A 16,853-nucleotide genomic window follows, 5' to 3' on the forward strand; every position below is an offset into this window, starting at 1 on the left:
GGATTTTGTTTACAACCAAAGGGTTGAAAGTTACTGAAGTCCAAACCCGATCTAGAATAGTATTCATTTTCACTACAATGCCACCGAATCACTGTGACAGCGGATATAACTAATTACATGTAGACCTATACTGTCTTTTTCTGCAGAAATGCACCAACAGCTTTGTGTATCTCAGCATACCGGAAGATCAGAAGGCTACTTCCGTTCTGACCACGCTCACATGCACGGACGCCGACAGCGGAGCTAGTGGGACCCTGACTTATTCCATCATATCCGGGAACGCCGCCGGCGCGTTTGATGTGCAGAATAACGCAGGAAACTGTGACGTCAGACTCGTGACTGATGGCGTCATTGATTTTGAGACTCCCGCAAATTCAGCATTTCAAGTAACCGATATATATCTTAACGTTTTCCAGTAACAAACCATTTATTGTCCCCATGATCACTCTTTTAATAGAATTTAACCTAACTGGACCTCTCAATTGTTTTGTTTGTGATCTAGAGTTGCACGTATGCATAAACTTTGTCTATGTTTACAGAATTAGTCATTTCCGCTTTCTTTTACATCGCAGAAACAAAGTTTATTTTTATATATTCTGCGTTTGAAAGTAAAGTATGTGAATCTAACTAATAAAACTTTTGCTAGAGGCTACCAACATATCTATATATATTGGTACAATGTACATGTAAAGATACATGCATGCATGTGAAATGTTAATTCACTTCCAGGACATTGATCTGAGATTTATATATATATATATATATATATATATATATATATATATATTGATACAATGTACTTGTTTTTAATTTAGTTGGTAGTACGGGCTATGGATGGGGGCACTCCCACATTGTCGAGCGATGTCACCATCGATATTGAGATCTCGTCGGTTAACGAGATCACGCCAACATTTCATCAGACCACGCCAACGGTTGACGTCAGCGAGAGTACGTCACTGGGAACACTTGTCTATCAGTTAACTGTTCAGGAGACGGACAACCTAGACGCAGCCAATATACAAGCAACCATAGCAGCCATTCAAGGTACTTTTTCTGGTCAGGATTTAATTTGTAACAAATGACGACTGTGTCTGTAGATGTACCTATATATGGTTACTGTCTTTCGTACATAATGAAGATTAATTTTCTGAGATAACTGTAATGTAAAGGGTTGAAAGAGAAGTTTGATTTCGAAATTATAGTCTTAGTAACGTCGAGGCGGGGTGATTGTCTATCTAAATATATAAAACCACCGTGCGCGACTGGTTTCTACCCCATTGCGTGCCTCCTTAGTAGGACAAATATTCCCCATGTTCTTTCTTACTTCCATGTTTAATGCTACAACCAATCACACCCATCGTTCTAAAACGGACACATGTGTAATATCATTACAATACTACCCTAATGCTACCACACTAACCCTCGTCGAAGGCAGTGTTAGTATTGAGTAGAGTTCAAATGTCACAGTACGTCATAAGAGTTGAACGTTTTATTTTTGTTCCATTGCAACTGTTGTAACAGGATTCAAACCCGGGCACAAAAAAATATATAATAAAATGTCGTCATGTGTAAGTTTTCGTGAATGCTTTCACCTTTTTTTATTTTTGAGAGCAGAATTGAAAATCTTTAGCTGAAGCATCTTGAAACTTAAGGTTGATTAATTATATATTTTGACGTAAAAAGAAAAGCGAGATAAAACCAGTCACAGAACTCATATAGCGATTTAGACTTAGGATGAAAACGTGAAAATAACGACAACAAGTCATAAATCCCATAAAGGATACAAGATTAAAGAGTAGGATAAATACAGACCCTTGGACGTACCATAGGTGGGGGTCGGATGTCTAGGAGGAGTAAGCATCGTCTGATTGCTGGTCACACTCTTCGTGAGTGCTATGTGTTGATCAGGAGTAATCAGTAGTCAAAATTAGTGTGTAAAACCTGCTTGGCAAAGGATATGGAACACGTCAGACAGCATTCTGCCTAATGGCAGGTTGTATTCGCAAAGTCTTTAGGACTCCTATTTCATTTTTCAGCGTGAATAGGTTTTAAATATTTCATATAAATAATCTAACTCAAGTACCATGCAATTATTACATAAGTACACAATCTTTATCCATAGCATCCGCCGATGCAGCCAAGTTTTCAATAAATCCCTCCACGGCTGCAGTGTATCTTAAGGAGCCGTTAGATTTCGAAGCTGCTCAGACGCACACTATCACAATTCAGGTGGCGGATCAAGGAATTTCACCTCAGAAAATTTCAAGTGCCACCCTGACGGTCAACGTCCTTAATGTCAACGACAATGCGCCAGTATGTGTGAAATTCGCGGGAGCTAGTCTCGGTATTACAGTTAACATAAGGGATGAATATAGAAAAAAGTTCAATGATTCTAACACGTGCATACATGTGATGAGAAAAGTAATTGTTGTTGAACTTGGTAGGTGTGCTCCGCTATGTACTTCGTGGTGACCGTGCCCGAGACTAGTGCAGTCGACAGTCAGCTACAGGACCTTAGCTGCAGTGACGTAGAACCAGGGGCGTTAACTCATACCATCACTGCAGGTACCGAATATACAGGATATAGAAATAGCGTTTACTTATACCTTCACTGTATGTGGGGAATATACAGATATCATTAACTTGTACTTTCACTGTATGTAGCAATATACATATATCATTAACTTATACCTTCACTGTATGTAGTGAATATACAGATATCATTAACTTATACCTTCACTGTGTGTAGTAAATATACATATATCATTAATTTGTACCTTCACTGTATGTAGTGAATATACAGATATCATTAACTTCTACCTTCACTGTATATAGCAATATACATATATCATTAACTTATACCTTCACTGTATGTAACAATATACAGATATCATTAACTTATACCTTCACTGTATGTAGTGAATATACAGATATCATTAACTTATACCTTCACTGTGTGTAGTGAATATACAGATATCATTAACTTCTACCTTCACTGTATATAGCAATATACATATATCATTAACTTATACCTTCACTGTATGTAGTGAATATACAGATATCATTAACTTATACCTTCACTGTATGTAGCAATATACAGATATAGTTAACTTATACCTTCACTGTATGTAGCAATATACAGATATCATTAACTTATACCTTCACTGCATGTGTTGAATATAGAGATATCATTAACTTATACCTTCACTGTATGTAGTGAATATACAGATATCATTAACTTCTACCTTCACTGTATGTAGTGAATATACAGATATCATTAACTTATATCTTCACTGTATGTAGTGAATATACATATATCATTAACTTATACCTTCACTGTATGTAGCAATATACAGATATCATTAACTTATACCTTCACTGTATGTAGTGAATATACAGATATAATTAACTTATACCTTCACTGTATGTAGCAATATACATATATCATTAACTTATACCTTCACTGTGTGTAGTGAATATACAGATATCATTAACTTCTACCTTCACTGTGTGTGGTGAATATACAGATATCATTAACTTATACCTTCACTGTGTGTAGTTAATATACAGATATTATTAACTTATACCTTCACTGTATGTAGTGAATATACAGATATCATTAACTTCCACCTTCACTGTATGTAGTGAATATACATATATCATTAATTTCTACCTTCACTGTGTGTAGTCAATATACAGATATCATTAACTTATACCGTCACTGTATGTAGTGAATATACATATATCATTAACTTATACCTTCACTGTGTGTAGTGAATATATAGATATCATTAACTTATACCTTCACTGTGTGTAGTGAATATATAGATATCATTAACTTTTTCCTTCAGTGTATGTAGCAATATACAGATATCATTAACTTCTACCGTCACTGTATGTAACAATATACAGATATCATTATCTTATACATTCACTGTATGTAGTGAATATACAGATATCATTAATTTATACCTCCACTGTATGTAGCAGTATACATATATCATTAACTTATACCTTCACTGTGTGTAGTGAATATACAGATATCATTAACTTGTACCTTCACTGTGTGTGGTGAATATACAGATATCATTAACTTATACCTTCACTGTATGTGGTGAATATACAGATATCATTAACTTATACCTTCACTGTATGTGGTGAATATACAGATATCATCAACTTATACCTTCACTGTGTGTAGTGAATATACAGATATCATTAACTTATACCTTCACTATGTGTAGCAATATACAGATATCATTAACTTCTACCATCACTGTATGTAGCAATATACAGATATCATTAACTTCTACCTTCACTGTATGTAGTGAATATACATATATCATTAACTTATACCTTCACTGTATGTAGTGAATATACAGATATCATTAACTTATACCTTCACTGTATGTAGCAATATACAGATATCATTAACTTCTACCATCACTGTATGTAGCAATATACAGATATCATTAATTTATACCATCACTGTATGTGGTGAATATACAGATATCATTAACTTATACCTTCACTGTATGTAGTGAATATACAGATATCATTAACTTATACCTTCACTGTATGTAGCAATATACAGATATCATTAACTTATACCATCACTGTATGTAGCAATATACAGATATCATTAATTTATACCGTCACTGTATGTGTTGAATATAGAGATATCATTAACTTATACCATCACTGTATGTAGCAATATACAGGTATCATTAACTTATACCTTCACTGTATGTAGTGAATATACATATATCATTAACTTATACCTTCACTGTATGTAGCAATATACAGATATCATTAACTTATACCATCACTGTATGTAGCAATATACAGATATCATTAACTTCTACCTTCACTGTATGTGGTTAATATACAGGTATCATTAACTTATACCTTCACTGTATGTAGTGAATATACAGATATCATTAACTTATATCTTCACTGTATGTAGTGAATATACAGATATCATTAACTTATACCATCACTGTATGTAACAATATGCAGATATCATTAACTTTTACATTCACTGTGTGTAGTGAATATACAGATATCATTAACTTATACCGTCACTGTATGTAGTGAATATACAGATATCATTATCTTATACCTTCACTGTATGTAGTGAATATACAGATATCATTAACTTATACCTTCACTGTATGTAGTGAATATACAGGTATCATTAACTTATACCTTCACTGTATGTGGTGAATATACAAGTAGTAGAGCAATTATAACATTTACAATGTTACGAAGTGATTATTATAGTGTGCAAATGTTAACACACGTGGTAAACTTTGGAAATTCTGATTGTCTCAAACTTCTTTTAAATGAATGCAACTTTGCTAGTTGGTTCTTCCTGGCTCGGAATTATACTGAAAGCTTCGTCATTTTGTCAGACTGAAATAACACTGACTTCAGTTGATTAGCACTAAAAAAATTTTTTTTTTCTCTCTCAAACATTCCGATATTGCAATATATTCATAACACGTTATGTACGAACTCACAAATACTTACGTTTTAGGGTCACTGCATGCTATTTTCACTTTGTTCTTTATTTCTGAATCCTTTTATAAACGTGGAAAAGAAATATGTCTCAAGTCTCAAGAAATATATCTCATGTCTGTACAAAATCATTTAAATATTTAGGTAATGCCCTAGACAAGTTTAAAATGGTCGGACAACTGTTAAAACTGAAGAATCAGATTGATGCTGATACCGAGGCCATTCAGTACAGTCTAACGATAGAGGTGGCTGACAGTGGTCCTGCGCCTGCGCTAACAACCACCCTGACGATTGATGTATACGTCACCGGTATCGATGACAACGTTCCAGTGTGGATTACACCCACCAATGGAGCTTACACCGCAAGTAATACGATCTTCCTGCTAGCTTTTTCACATCCTGCAAATCAAGTATTTTAAAACCATCTAATCCACCCATAGATTTGTAAGTATTTTCCCTGTCGTTGTTAAGTTTTCCACATTTTTCTGTATCTTCTCTCAACGCTCAACATAGAGAGATACATTTTAATACATCGACACACAAAAGTTCATAATGTGATGTTTTTTGCAATTCCTCGCCAAGATCATTTGGATATACATGTATTAAGGTAACTAAAATCACACATAATTCATACATATATGTAGAGCATGTAATTGGAGCAGAAAAATAAGAGAAATGAACCATTTTAGATGCTATATACTCCAAATGACTAAAATGTCAGATACAGATTTTATGAAACTACACTGGGCATGATCTTGTTTATGAGATATAAGGTAATTTTAGATCTCTCTTGAAAGTTTTAAAAGTTTGAGTTTTACTTAGATATGTTGCTATCATACATGCTGCTTTCTTTATTTTACATTTCTCCTTCTCCCCAAACTTTTCTATCACTGTAAGTTTTGGAAATACTTTTCCTGCTCAATCCTTCCGCGTTGTGGTACTATAACCTTCACTGTATGTGGTGAATATACAACTAGTAGAGCAATTATAACATTTACAGGGTTACATAGTGATTATTCATGATTATCAACATGTCACATTTTATTGACTTGGTTAAAGACCTAAACCTAATTATAAATTTGTCTTTTTTCTACTCGAATAGTAGTTGATTTCCAATCATTCCTCTCCTGGTTCCCCAATTTTCCCTTTTACCATAACCTACATAATGAACTTTGAATGATGTTGTGGTACAGTAATTTTTGCAACCGGTAGGGGACTATGTATTGCCATGCAATACTCTCAGAATGTTTGTTAATTTTATTTGCAGCCTTCTTTATGTAATGCAAACATATGAATTGCAATTCGCTATTCAGAAATTCTTTGTTTTTCATCACATTAGTATTATTAGTTGGTTGTCAACAAAACTTGGAATTGTGACATTATTATTGAATATAAAGCAAATTAAAAAGTTTAGTAACTCGTTTTTGCCAATTAATGTTTAAAAAATTGAATTTGAAAATATGAACATATAAACAATAATAAAAAGGTATATTTGCTCAAAATATGTGGCGTCAACGTGCTTGCAAAAATCTGTCATGTAACATTTTTTTATCATAATTATGATCTTAACTCAAGGTCATAAAAATCTAATCGTCTATGACATAATTCGCAGTCCTGGCACTGCAATTTGTTCATCTAGATAGATAATGGCATTAAAGACAAGTATTTTAGATTTGACCCAGTTCCAATAGTCCCTTATATCAATCACCACTGTCGTGTTGTTGTTTTCAAATCAGACTTGTTATATTTCTTCTTCATATTATCATAGTCATGTTTGCAATTCTCTCCAACTTGTCAGAATCATTTGTTGTACATAAAAGGTGCTTGTCTACATTCGTCAAACAAGATGACTTGTTTCAAAACATTGCTCAAATTTCCAGGAGTTAGAACGAACTAAAACAAAACTTATTCTTGATATTTTTTTCTTTTTACACCTTTAGATGACACGTCCGTCGTCTTGTTCCCCCCACATACAGTTAAGGTTATTCATAAGTAAGAATATACACTGTAAGTACATGCAGACATAACGGTGTTTCCTATCTTCACATTTTATGCAGTCATTTGTACATTTTTCTACCATCGAATGTTTTATTATTTCTTATCTTTCAAAATACAGTCTTACTTACAGAACCATGTACAATGGTGCAGAAAAACACAACAGTACTGGCAAGACCTTGATTCATCCACTTGTATTTACCCCCCACCCCCCCCCCCCCATCCCCCCACCCCCCCCCCCCCCCAATCAAGTATCATTTATGTATTGCACGTAAAACACTTAAAGATTTTTGCTGTATTAATCAATTAGGAGCTGCAACATTAAGGTTTAGCCTTCTTTTGATTAAGAAATGAAGACAAATTTTGTCATACATAACACCTGATGGGAACTCGTTGTGGGGGTGGATCCACGTTTTCCTGAGGAGGGGCCTTCATCATTACATGTACACTCTCTTATTTTGTCCACAGTCCTCCCAGACACTGATTGACTTTTTATTTCTAGCTTTGCCTGAAAGTTCTGGTGCGGGAACATTTGTGCAGTTGATAAGCGCCACGGACGGAGACTTGACAGGGACGTTCGATGCGAAAGTTACCTACAGTATTGAGGACACGAACACGATATTTGGAATTGAACCAGAGACAGGTGATGATTTCGTTACAGGAAATAGTATTATCTTCCTGTCGTTTATGCATGCGTGCGCATGCGTTTGTTGGATCGTCAATATCCGCTGTAAACACCGCATAAAGAAACTTTCTAATTATAGACCAGTATTAGACCTCCTATTTACCACGTATATGGCAGTTGGGGAAAGAAATAGTACTGTTGATTTCTTATTGTAAACAGCATAGCCGGTGTCGTTGTTGATAAAAAAAAACCTTGCCATCAGGATGTTTAGCTCTATTTTAAAACAATGACAACATAAATTTTTATCAAGTTTATTTCAGTAATGAAGTCCATGGTGGGAAAGTAGTGGTTGATATTTTTCTAATTACAAATGTAGGTAGAGTCTACCTTGCAAGAGACGTGGTGGATCGAGAAGTCCTGGATAATTACGTCATCAGTGTTTCTGCGTATTCCTCCAATCAAGTGGCAGCTAAGATTCTGGGGACTGTAACTGTCGCAGTGTCGGACATAAATGACAATATCCCGACATTTTCCCAGGTAAAAAATAAAATTAAAACCTTCGACACAAAAGCGTTATATTTACAAGAATTGGAGATATCGGTGAAACTGAGAAACGAAATCCATTAATTATTCTCACAGTGGAATAGTAGATGAATGTAGGTTTGCATGCAGTCCACGAAATAATACTTAATGGTTAGTCAAAAGTATTCATGTTCCGAAAACAATATAGGAATTTGATTTAAGTGCATATTGCTTACGTTTTGTTTTTCTACGAGAACTATACAGATCCTTAGTTTTTATTTGAAGAGTGCATATGAAGTCACAGTACCGGAAAACACTGCTACCAACACCGGGATTCTAACAGTGACTGCGCAGGATCCAGATCTGGGAACCAACGGACAAATTTCTTATTCTATAACAAGTTAGTCGAGATATTTATAAAGTTATATTTGATCTTCGTGTTACTCGAAATCATCAACTAAAGAGTCACAGGTTTTAGAAAACCCTTACAAGACGCCTTGAAGATTGAGTTTTCATTTTCATTTAAATGCAACCAGATTATCTAATGCCATTAGAGTAACTTGATATTACAATGACAGAACACAACACCAGTTATTGTACATTAACCTATTTACTGTGCGGCAGTGCATCATCACGATTATCTACAGTACCGATTCAAAATTAAAGATAGTTCTTTACTATTTGGTTTATGATTCTTTTTAATCTTCCTTGTCAATCAAATTATGATGATGATGTGTAGAAAAGATTGATAAACTATTATACATATTGCTGACTTTTTTCGAATACTATTTCTTGGTTAACCATTACCGGAAGTGAATTCTTATTCATCATATAACGTCATATATTGTAGATTGGGAATTAACACGATGGTTTTAATCTCAGTATGTTCACGATTTATTATTTTCCCGCAAAATTAAATCCATAGCGAATAATATATTTATAATATTTCAATGCTCCCGTAATAGGAAATTTAAAAATAGACTTCCTACCATGTGAAATCAAAACCAGTCGCGCTTGTGTCTTAATTGTAATAAAGCATCGTGGATTAAAACAACTTGCAAGTACGGTATGCTACATTTACATTGCCTTAAACAATGGATTCGTTTAGAAGCCGGAAGATTTCCTGTTCATATTACAACAAAATATCTTAGAAAGACATCAGAATCTGGATTCCTTTTACTCCAATTTCTTATAGAAAATGAGGTATAGTGTCTTAAACACCCCTACCGTCAGGTTGCCAAAAACGGAAAATGTTTCATTTCACATCAAAAAGTGACCCAACTTTTATTTCGTGAAAAACCATTACCCAAAACAATAAAAAGCAGGTGTAATTACCAATTTTGAGTATGCTGAGTCCAATTCTGAATTCCTTTTACTCCACTTCCTTACAGAAAATGAGGTATAGTGTCTTAAACACCCCTACCGTCAGGTTGTCAAAAGTTTAAAATGTTCCATTTCACATTAAAAAGTGACCTGAAAGTTATTTCTTGAAATAGGACATACAACATAAAAGGAAAACAATTAATACTAAATTGTTACATGAACATTCTTAGTTGTTTTGGAAAGAATATATCTCACCTCTGGATTTCACAGATACAGGAAAGGAAGAGGAATACGGAGCGGAACAACGATCTTAAATTTAATCAGATTGGGCCATAGCCTAATGAACTGATGAACAGGAGCAAAAGGGGGGGGGGGGGCTGAGTTGCATCATTATCTGAATTTATCGAAACAGTGGACTCTCTGGCCAGTCTGGGGGCTGAGCTAGTTGCATCAGAACCGACAGAAGCAGAACTCTCTGGCCAGTCGGGGGGCTGAGTGGTATCAGAATCTATTATTTATTTATTTTTATTTTTTCAAAATTCAGAAATTTAAAAACGGCATGATCAGATTTTTTTGTAACACTAATAATCAATGTCCCTTTATTGCGATGACTCTTCAAGTACAAATCATGATATTAAAAAAATGAAATGATAGATAAATGAATAAATAAAATGTTTGTAAGTTACTTTATTTATCTGCAAATAAGTCACTAATTAAGTGTAACTAGTGGCAGTGCAACTTGCAAGACATTAGTGAAAATTGCATCATCTGTAGCTTATGACCCCTTTTGCCTTGCCTTGTAATTAATATTGTTGAAAATTTGGCAAATAGCATTTTTAACCCCCCAGTTCATATCCCACTTTTCTTTAAACGTTAAAAATCCAGCAAATTCAGTGAGGAAGAAATGTCACTACCATATTTCGAATTTCCTCTAGACTATATCAAATTAAATACCGCACTGCTATCAGTCACAGATTGACACTGGTAGGGGTATGGGGACCTGGTCTGTGAGTGTGATGAAAAAGATTGTGATGAAAATAAAGATTCACTCATCATTCAGAAATGTATAAACATTGTATTATTGTATACCACCGGTACGTTGTGAGTACGTTAAGAATGGGAGTTATCTTTCCTTGGATATCTAAATCAATCAAATACTATATGAACACGGGCAATCATCGTCCATGTTTGACCTCAGTATAATTTATTCATGCATAAAATGTATTAATATGTCACTCTTTCTTGCGTATTTCACCGTTAAGTAAATGTTTACATATACTCGTTCTGCTTAATCGCTTCAATCTCAAAGGGATTTTCTGGAATGTGGAATCATTCGTAGGCTCTAGGTTTATCCATAATAGCCCGTAAAAAATAGAGTGGAACCTCGTCCCACTTTTTCTGTAGAAATAAAAATAGAACATGACGCGCCACCTAGCGAGCATGGTTGTTGCTACTCTAGGCACCTAATCCCACCTCTAGTATGTCCAGGGGTCCGTGTTTGCCCAACTCTCTATTTTGTATTCCTTATAGGAGTTTTGAGATTGATCACTGTACGTTATCTTCACCTTTCATAAATCCCTTATGTAATACAATATATAATTGTTTAAGACTGAACATTGTAACAATACTACGATATTATGTTTGTGTTGTACAGATGGAAATACAGGAGCTGGATGCTCCATCGCTATTGATGCTGCTTCCGGTATGATATCTGCTACTTCCGCCTTGGACTACGAAGCGTCTGTTCTATGCACACTTGTCGTGAAAGCAACAGACAGTGGCACACCAACAGCGCTTTCTTCCACTGTGAATGTCTACGTCACTATAACCGGCATTAACGAATTCACACCTACATTTCCGGGTCCTCTTACAGGAAATGTACAAGAGAATTCTGTAGCGGGTATGTGTGAAATTTCATTAAACACAATGTTCGAATTAGAGGTCAATTTCCTTCATTTAGCATCAACTGTGTGATATTTACTGAGCCGAGTTTTATGGAATCTCTCCAAAGACCAATGTTATTCCGGACAATGCAATTATTTGAATACTTCGACAGCTCAAACCATGTAACTATAAATGAAACATTCCTATCTGCAACTCTTAGTGGTAACTTTGATGTGTATATTTTAATATTGTTATAATTGTATCAACTTACGAGCTTGAGAAAATGTGATAGAAGTTGTTGATCAGCCGTCGTCGTTCGCTGTTTTCACATTGATGAAGAGCCCGGATGTAAATTTTTTCCCTTATGACCATTTGACCTAGAATGACGTCTAAGTGTGCCAATCATCTATACTCAGAACCCATCAGAACACGTTCACCCAGGATGGACTGCGAATTTCCGAATTAATAATGAAAATTGAACATAGCAGTTGATATTTTAATAATCTGTCACTATTGTGGCATTACCGGACACTAGCCACGTGAATGTATCCTCGTTAGAGCTTTTTTTGAAAATAGCAATTTAGGTGATGATAAACATCAATAATAAAACCAAATGAAATCTTGATAATTTCACAATGGGTTCGTGATTCTTTGTTACGTAAAGAACAATACAATACAAATGCTCCCTATTTTCCTTTTGCAAAATAAACTACCAAAATGTGTAAACCAGGTTTGCTCCCTAATTTCCCAACCGGATATAGAACAGCCGGTGATTTGTTGGTGTACTAGTATTTGTGAATTTCAAGTAAAATAAAATGTTATTTGAAATCGTTAGTAAAACCCAGCCCAGCCCGGTTTTTACTTCCTATTTCATTAGTAATATAAATGCCTATAGATGGGACGGTGGTTCTTATGAATGCAATAAAAGCTCAGACAATATGTTGTTTTAGGAATCGCTGTGTCATTCCCTGCTGCGGTGGATAACGACGCGGGTTTAGATGGGACGATAGTGTACTCATTGACGACACACACAGATACGTTCGCCATCAAAAGCTCTGCAAATGAAGTTGTTTTAATTCGTCCTGTCGACCGAGAGACACTCGCTGTTTATGAATTGGTGATATCAGCTGTTGACCAAGCACCAGCGAACAGCAAAACCGGAACAGCCACCTTGACGGTTACAGTACAGGATGTTAACGAATATCCTCCGGACTGTGCGATAAGCGCCGAGGTGATCGGGAGTCCGCCATATACAATTGGATCGGATATTTACACCATGGTGTGTACTGATCAAGATGCAGGGCCAAACGGCGCCATTGTGTATTCCATATTAGCGGGAAATACAAACACGGATTTTCGTGTAGAGACAGACGGCCGCGTGGTATACAATAAAATCCCCAGTGATGTTAATTATCAACTAACGATTGTAGCATCTGATTCAGCTGCCACGCCCCTTACAACATCGGTGTTTCTTCATGTAGTTCTTCAGTCGGACCCAAGGTTCACGACCCTGCCTGGCACGGCGTCCATTGATGAATCGTCACCCCTGGGCTCTTCAGTGTTTGACGTCTTAGGGATTTCTGCTTCAGGGTACAAATCATACTCAATAATCAGCGGCAATACTGACAATAAATTTAAGATAAATTCTTACACTGGGAATGTTTTCATTTACTCTGCTCTTGACAGGGAGACAACATCTTCCTACACTTTAGGCATTCGAATTACTGATATCAATTTTTCGAAAACTGCCGACAGCACATTGACAATAACAGTTCTGGATAATAATGATAACTCGCCAACATTTGCCTCATCTTTCTACGAAACGTCGGTAGCTGAAAATATCGGAGTTGGAACCCAGATTCAGGACCTAGTGGCAACAGACATTGACGGCGTCGGAGTGAATAGTGCCATCTCGTACGCCATTGTCAGTGGAAATGCTGAAAACAAATTCGAAATTGATACCACTGGTAAACTGAAATTGAAGGCTGCACTGGACGCAGAGGCAACTCGGGTTTATATGTTGTCGGTGACGGCTACGGATGGTGGAACCCCGGCACTGACGGGGACGACGGTGGTGTTGCTACAAGTGACGAACATTGACGAGTTTCAGACCGAGTTTTTGACAACAGGAGGCACTTATTCTCATTCTCTGTCAGAGAACACAGCTCTGGGAGCTCTCGTATTTACCGTCACGGCTCAGGACCTCGATGTTGGATCCCAAATCACCTACGCTATCACAGTTGGAAATGATAATTCTTTCACAATAGATCGTCAGTCAGGGAACATCTTTCTTACCAAATTGCTAGACAGAGAGGCAACTCCTTCGTATTCATTGACGATCTCAGCAAATAACGGTCAAGGAGGTGTTAAGGACGCGGTTCTCGCTCTGTCTGTAACAGACGTCAACGACAATGACCCCAAATTCTCTCAAAATGTTTATACTACCCAGGTCATCGAGAACTATCCCCTTGGTGGGTCAGTCACACGTGTTACATGTTCAGACGCAGACAGTGCCTTAAATGGTGATCTGGCTTTATCAATCGTCGGAGGAAACACTGGGAATGCTTTTCGTATGACGGGTGCAGTTATCGAAGTTAACACAGTGCTAGATTATGAAACGATTAATAAATATGTTTTACTTATTGAGGCCAAAGATAAAGGTATTCCAAGTAGGTCGTCTACTGCGACGGTCGACATAGAAATCACACCCGTATATCCACAACCCCGATTTGCTTCAAACGCACAAACGATTACGATACCAGAAAACACAATAGTAGGTACAACTGTCTACGACTCCGACGCAACGGTCGCTGGTGCATTAGAAAATAAAGATTTAGCGTACACGATAACTGCAGGTAATTCAGCTGGTAAATTCGCAGTGAATGAAAATACCGGACAACTCACCGTAATAGGAATATTAGACCGGGACACCACCGCGAGTTATGACGTAACAATAAGTGCAGTCAATATTCAGCAGAATACACTGCGCGATTTAATTACGGTCACAGTCACGTTGGATGATATCAATGATAATAAGCCTTTATTTTCCGTTCCTAAGTACGCATTTACAATATCGGAGACAAGTTCGATCAATACCCTTGTTGGAACATTGACAGCGTCAGATAAAGACATAGGGGTGAATTCTCAGATTACTTTTTCTATTGTTTCTGGTGAAAACAGTCATGATTTTGCCGTTGACTCTTCCACTGGTCAACTAAAAGTAAATGCAATTTTAAATGCTCCATTCCGAAGTTCCTACGCACTCATTCTGCAGGCGGTCGACGGTGGCACCCCTTCTCTTGTAAGCACAGCTGAAGTTGATATAACTGTGACAGATGTGAATGACAACTCTCCTATTTTCAGTCCACTAGTTGTTAGCATCAAAGTCAATGAGATGCTAAATATCAGCAGTGCCATATACTCTGTATATGCAACGGACGCCGATGCTGGGGCAAATGCTAGGTTAACGTACTCTATCCTTTCCGGAAATGGCGACCTTCGTTTTTCTGTTGACCCAAACAATGGAAAAGTCCTTCTCAGGAATCTACTTGATCGTGAGGCTGTTAGCCAATATAGCCTGGTTATCGTTGCTGTTGATGCCGGAAGTCCGACTAAGACAGGAAGTCTGACACTGCACATCGAAGTGATGGATGCCAATGACAACACGCCTTACTTCATTGGAGAACCCTATTCTGTCTCTCTGGGCCGAGCTGATACTGTTGGAACGTACCTGGCTACAATAAATGGTAATGATACCGATATCGCAGAAAATGCATTGATTGAATATTTCATCGTCAGCGGTGACACATCTGATACATTTTATCTAAACAAAGATACGGGGCGGGTAACAACAGTTACGTCCCTTGTTTCCTCTCCTGATCTATACTCCCTGGTTGTCCATGCTATTGATAAAGGAGTTCCAAAGAGAACTTCCACTACTACTCTGACGGTGCGAATTGACCCACCGAATTCGCCAACTATCAGTGATTTCTCCTTTACTGTGAACGAAAACGTGCCTATTGAAACACCAATAGGAACTGTTATTCCTGATCCTATACACAACCCCGGTACAACGATTATTTACACCATACTCTCAGGCAACTACAATAATAACTTGAAAATAGGGCTTAACGATGGGGTCGTAAAAGTTGCGCGCGCTTTGGATCACGAGGAACGCAATAATTACTATCTTGTGGTAAAAATCCAGGATTCTGTAAACACTGCGCTTGTTTACAACAAAAATGTGTACGTACAAATAAGCGACCTTAATGACAATGCTCCAGTATTTCAGTCAGCGACGATGACATTTTCTGATGTTGTTGAGAATTCACCAGTTGGATTGACCATTGGACAGGTACCAGCAACAGATGCCGACAGTGGTCTGAATGGACAGGTACTGTACGAAATCGACCCATCAGATACTACGGCCTTAACAGCGTTGAGTGTCACATCGACTGGACACTTAAAGCTCTCCATCTCTCCAGATTACGAGTCGGCACCCAGAATAGCATTTGTAATGTTTGCAAAAGACAAGGGAACACCTTCTTTAACGGGGACTGTGAACGTTGTGATAGACCTAGTGGATGTATACGATAACCCTCGTTCGGCTTCAAGCAATGGCGAGTCTCCCTTTTATTCACTGGAATGCCCGGTAACTACACAGAATGGTGACGTCATCGTAACAGTGAAAGCTACTGATTTTGGATTTACTGTTGATCCCACCGACACCATACGGTATACACTGATTGGGGGAAGCACCGTCTTTGGTGTGGAATCCACTACCGGGAATTTGTATGTTAAGGACAGCTCTAAGTTATTTGCAGACACGCGATATTTCTTTACGATGTCTATTCGAATCCAGGCACCCAATAACAACGTCACGGCTACTTCCGCTTTATTACGTGTGGATACAATGACCCCAAGCTCCCATATGGTCATTCTCACCCACAGTATTTCCAAAACAACTTTGGAATCTCAAAAGTAA

At 37.0% G+C, this 16,853-nt stretch overlaps 1 protein-coding gene across 1 annotated transcript; it reads left to right on the forward strand.

Annotated features, from left to right (window-relative positions):
• Positions 1-5,687: 5,687 nt before the first annotated feature.
• LOC125654734 (protocadherin Fat 4-like) lies at positions 5,688-16,853 on the forward strand. Its single transcript, XM_048884774.2, has 5 exons — positions 5,688-5,886; positions 8,018-8,158; positions 8,517-8,677; positions 8,948-9,062; positions 12,820-16,853. The coding sequence occupies exons 1-5, from the start codon at positions 5,688-5,690 to the stop codon at positions 16,851-16,853; spliced, it is 4,650 nt and encodes a 1,549-aa protein (XP_048740731.2).

Source organism: Ostrea edulis, chromosome 7, assembly GCF_947568905.1.
Source record: "Ostrea edulis chromosome 7, xbOstEdul1.1, whole genome shotgun sequence".
Taxonomy (NCBI): domain Eukaryota; kingdom Metazoa; phylum Mollusca; class Bivalvia; order Ostreida; family Ostreidae; genus Ostrea; species Ostrea edulis.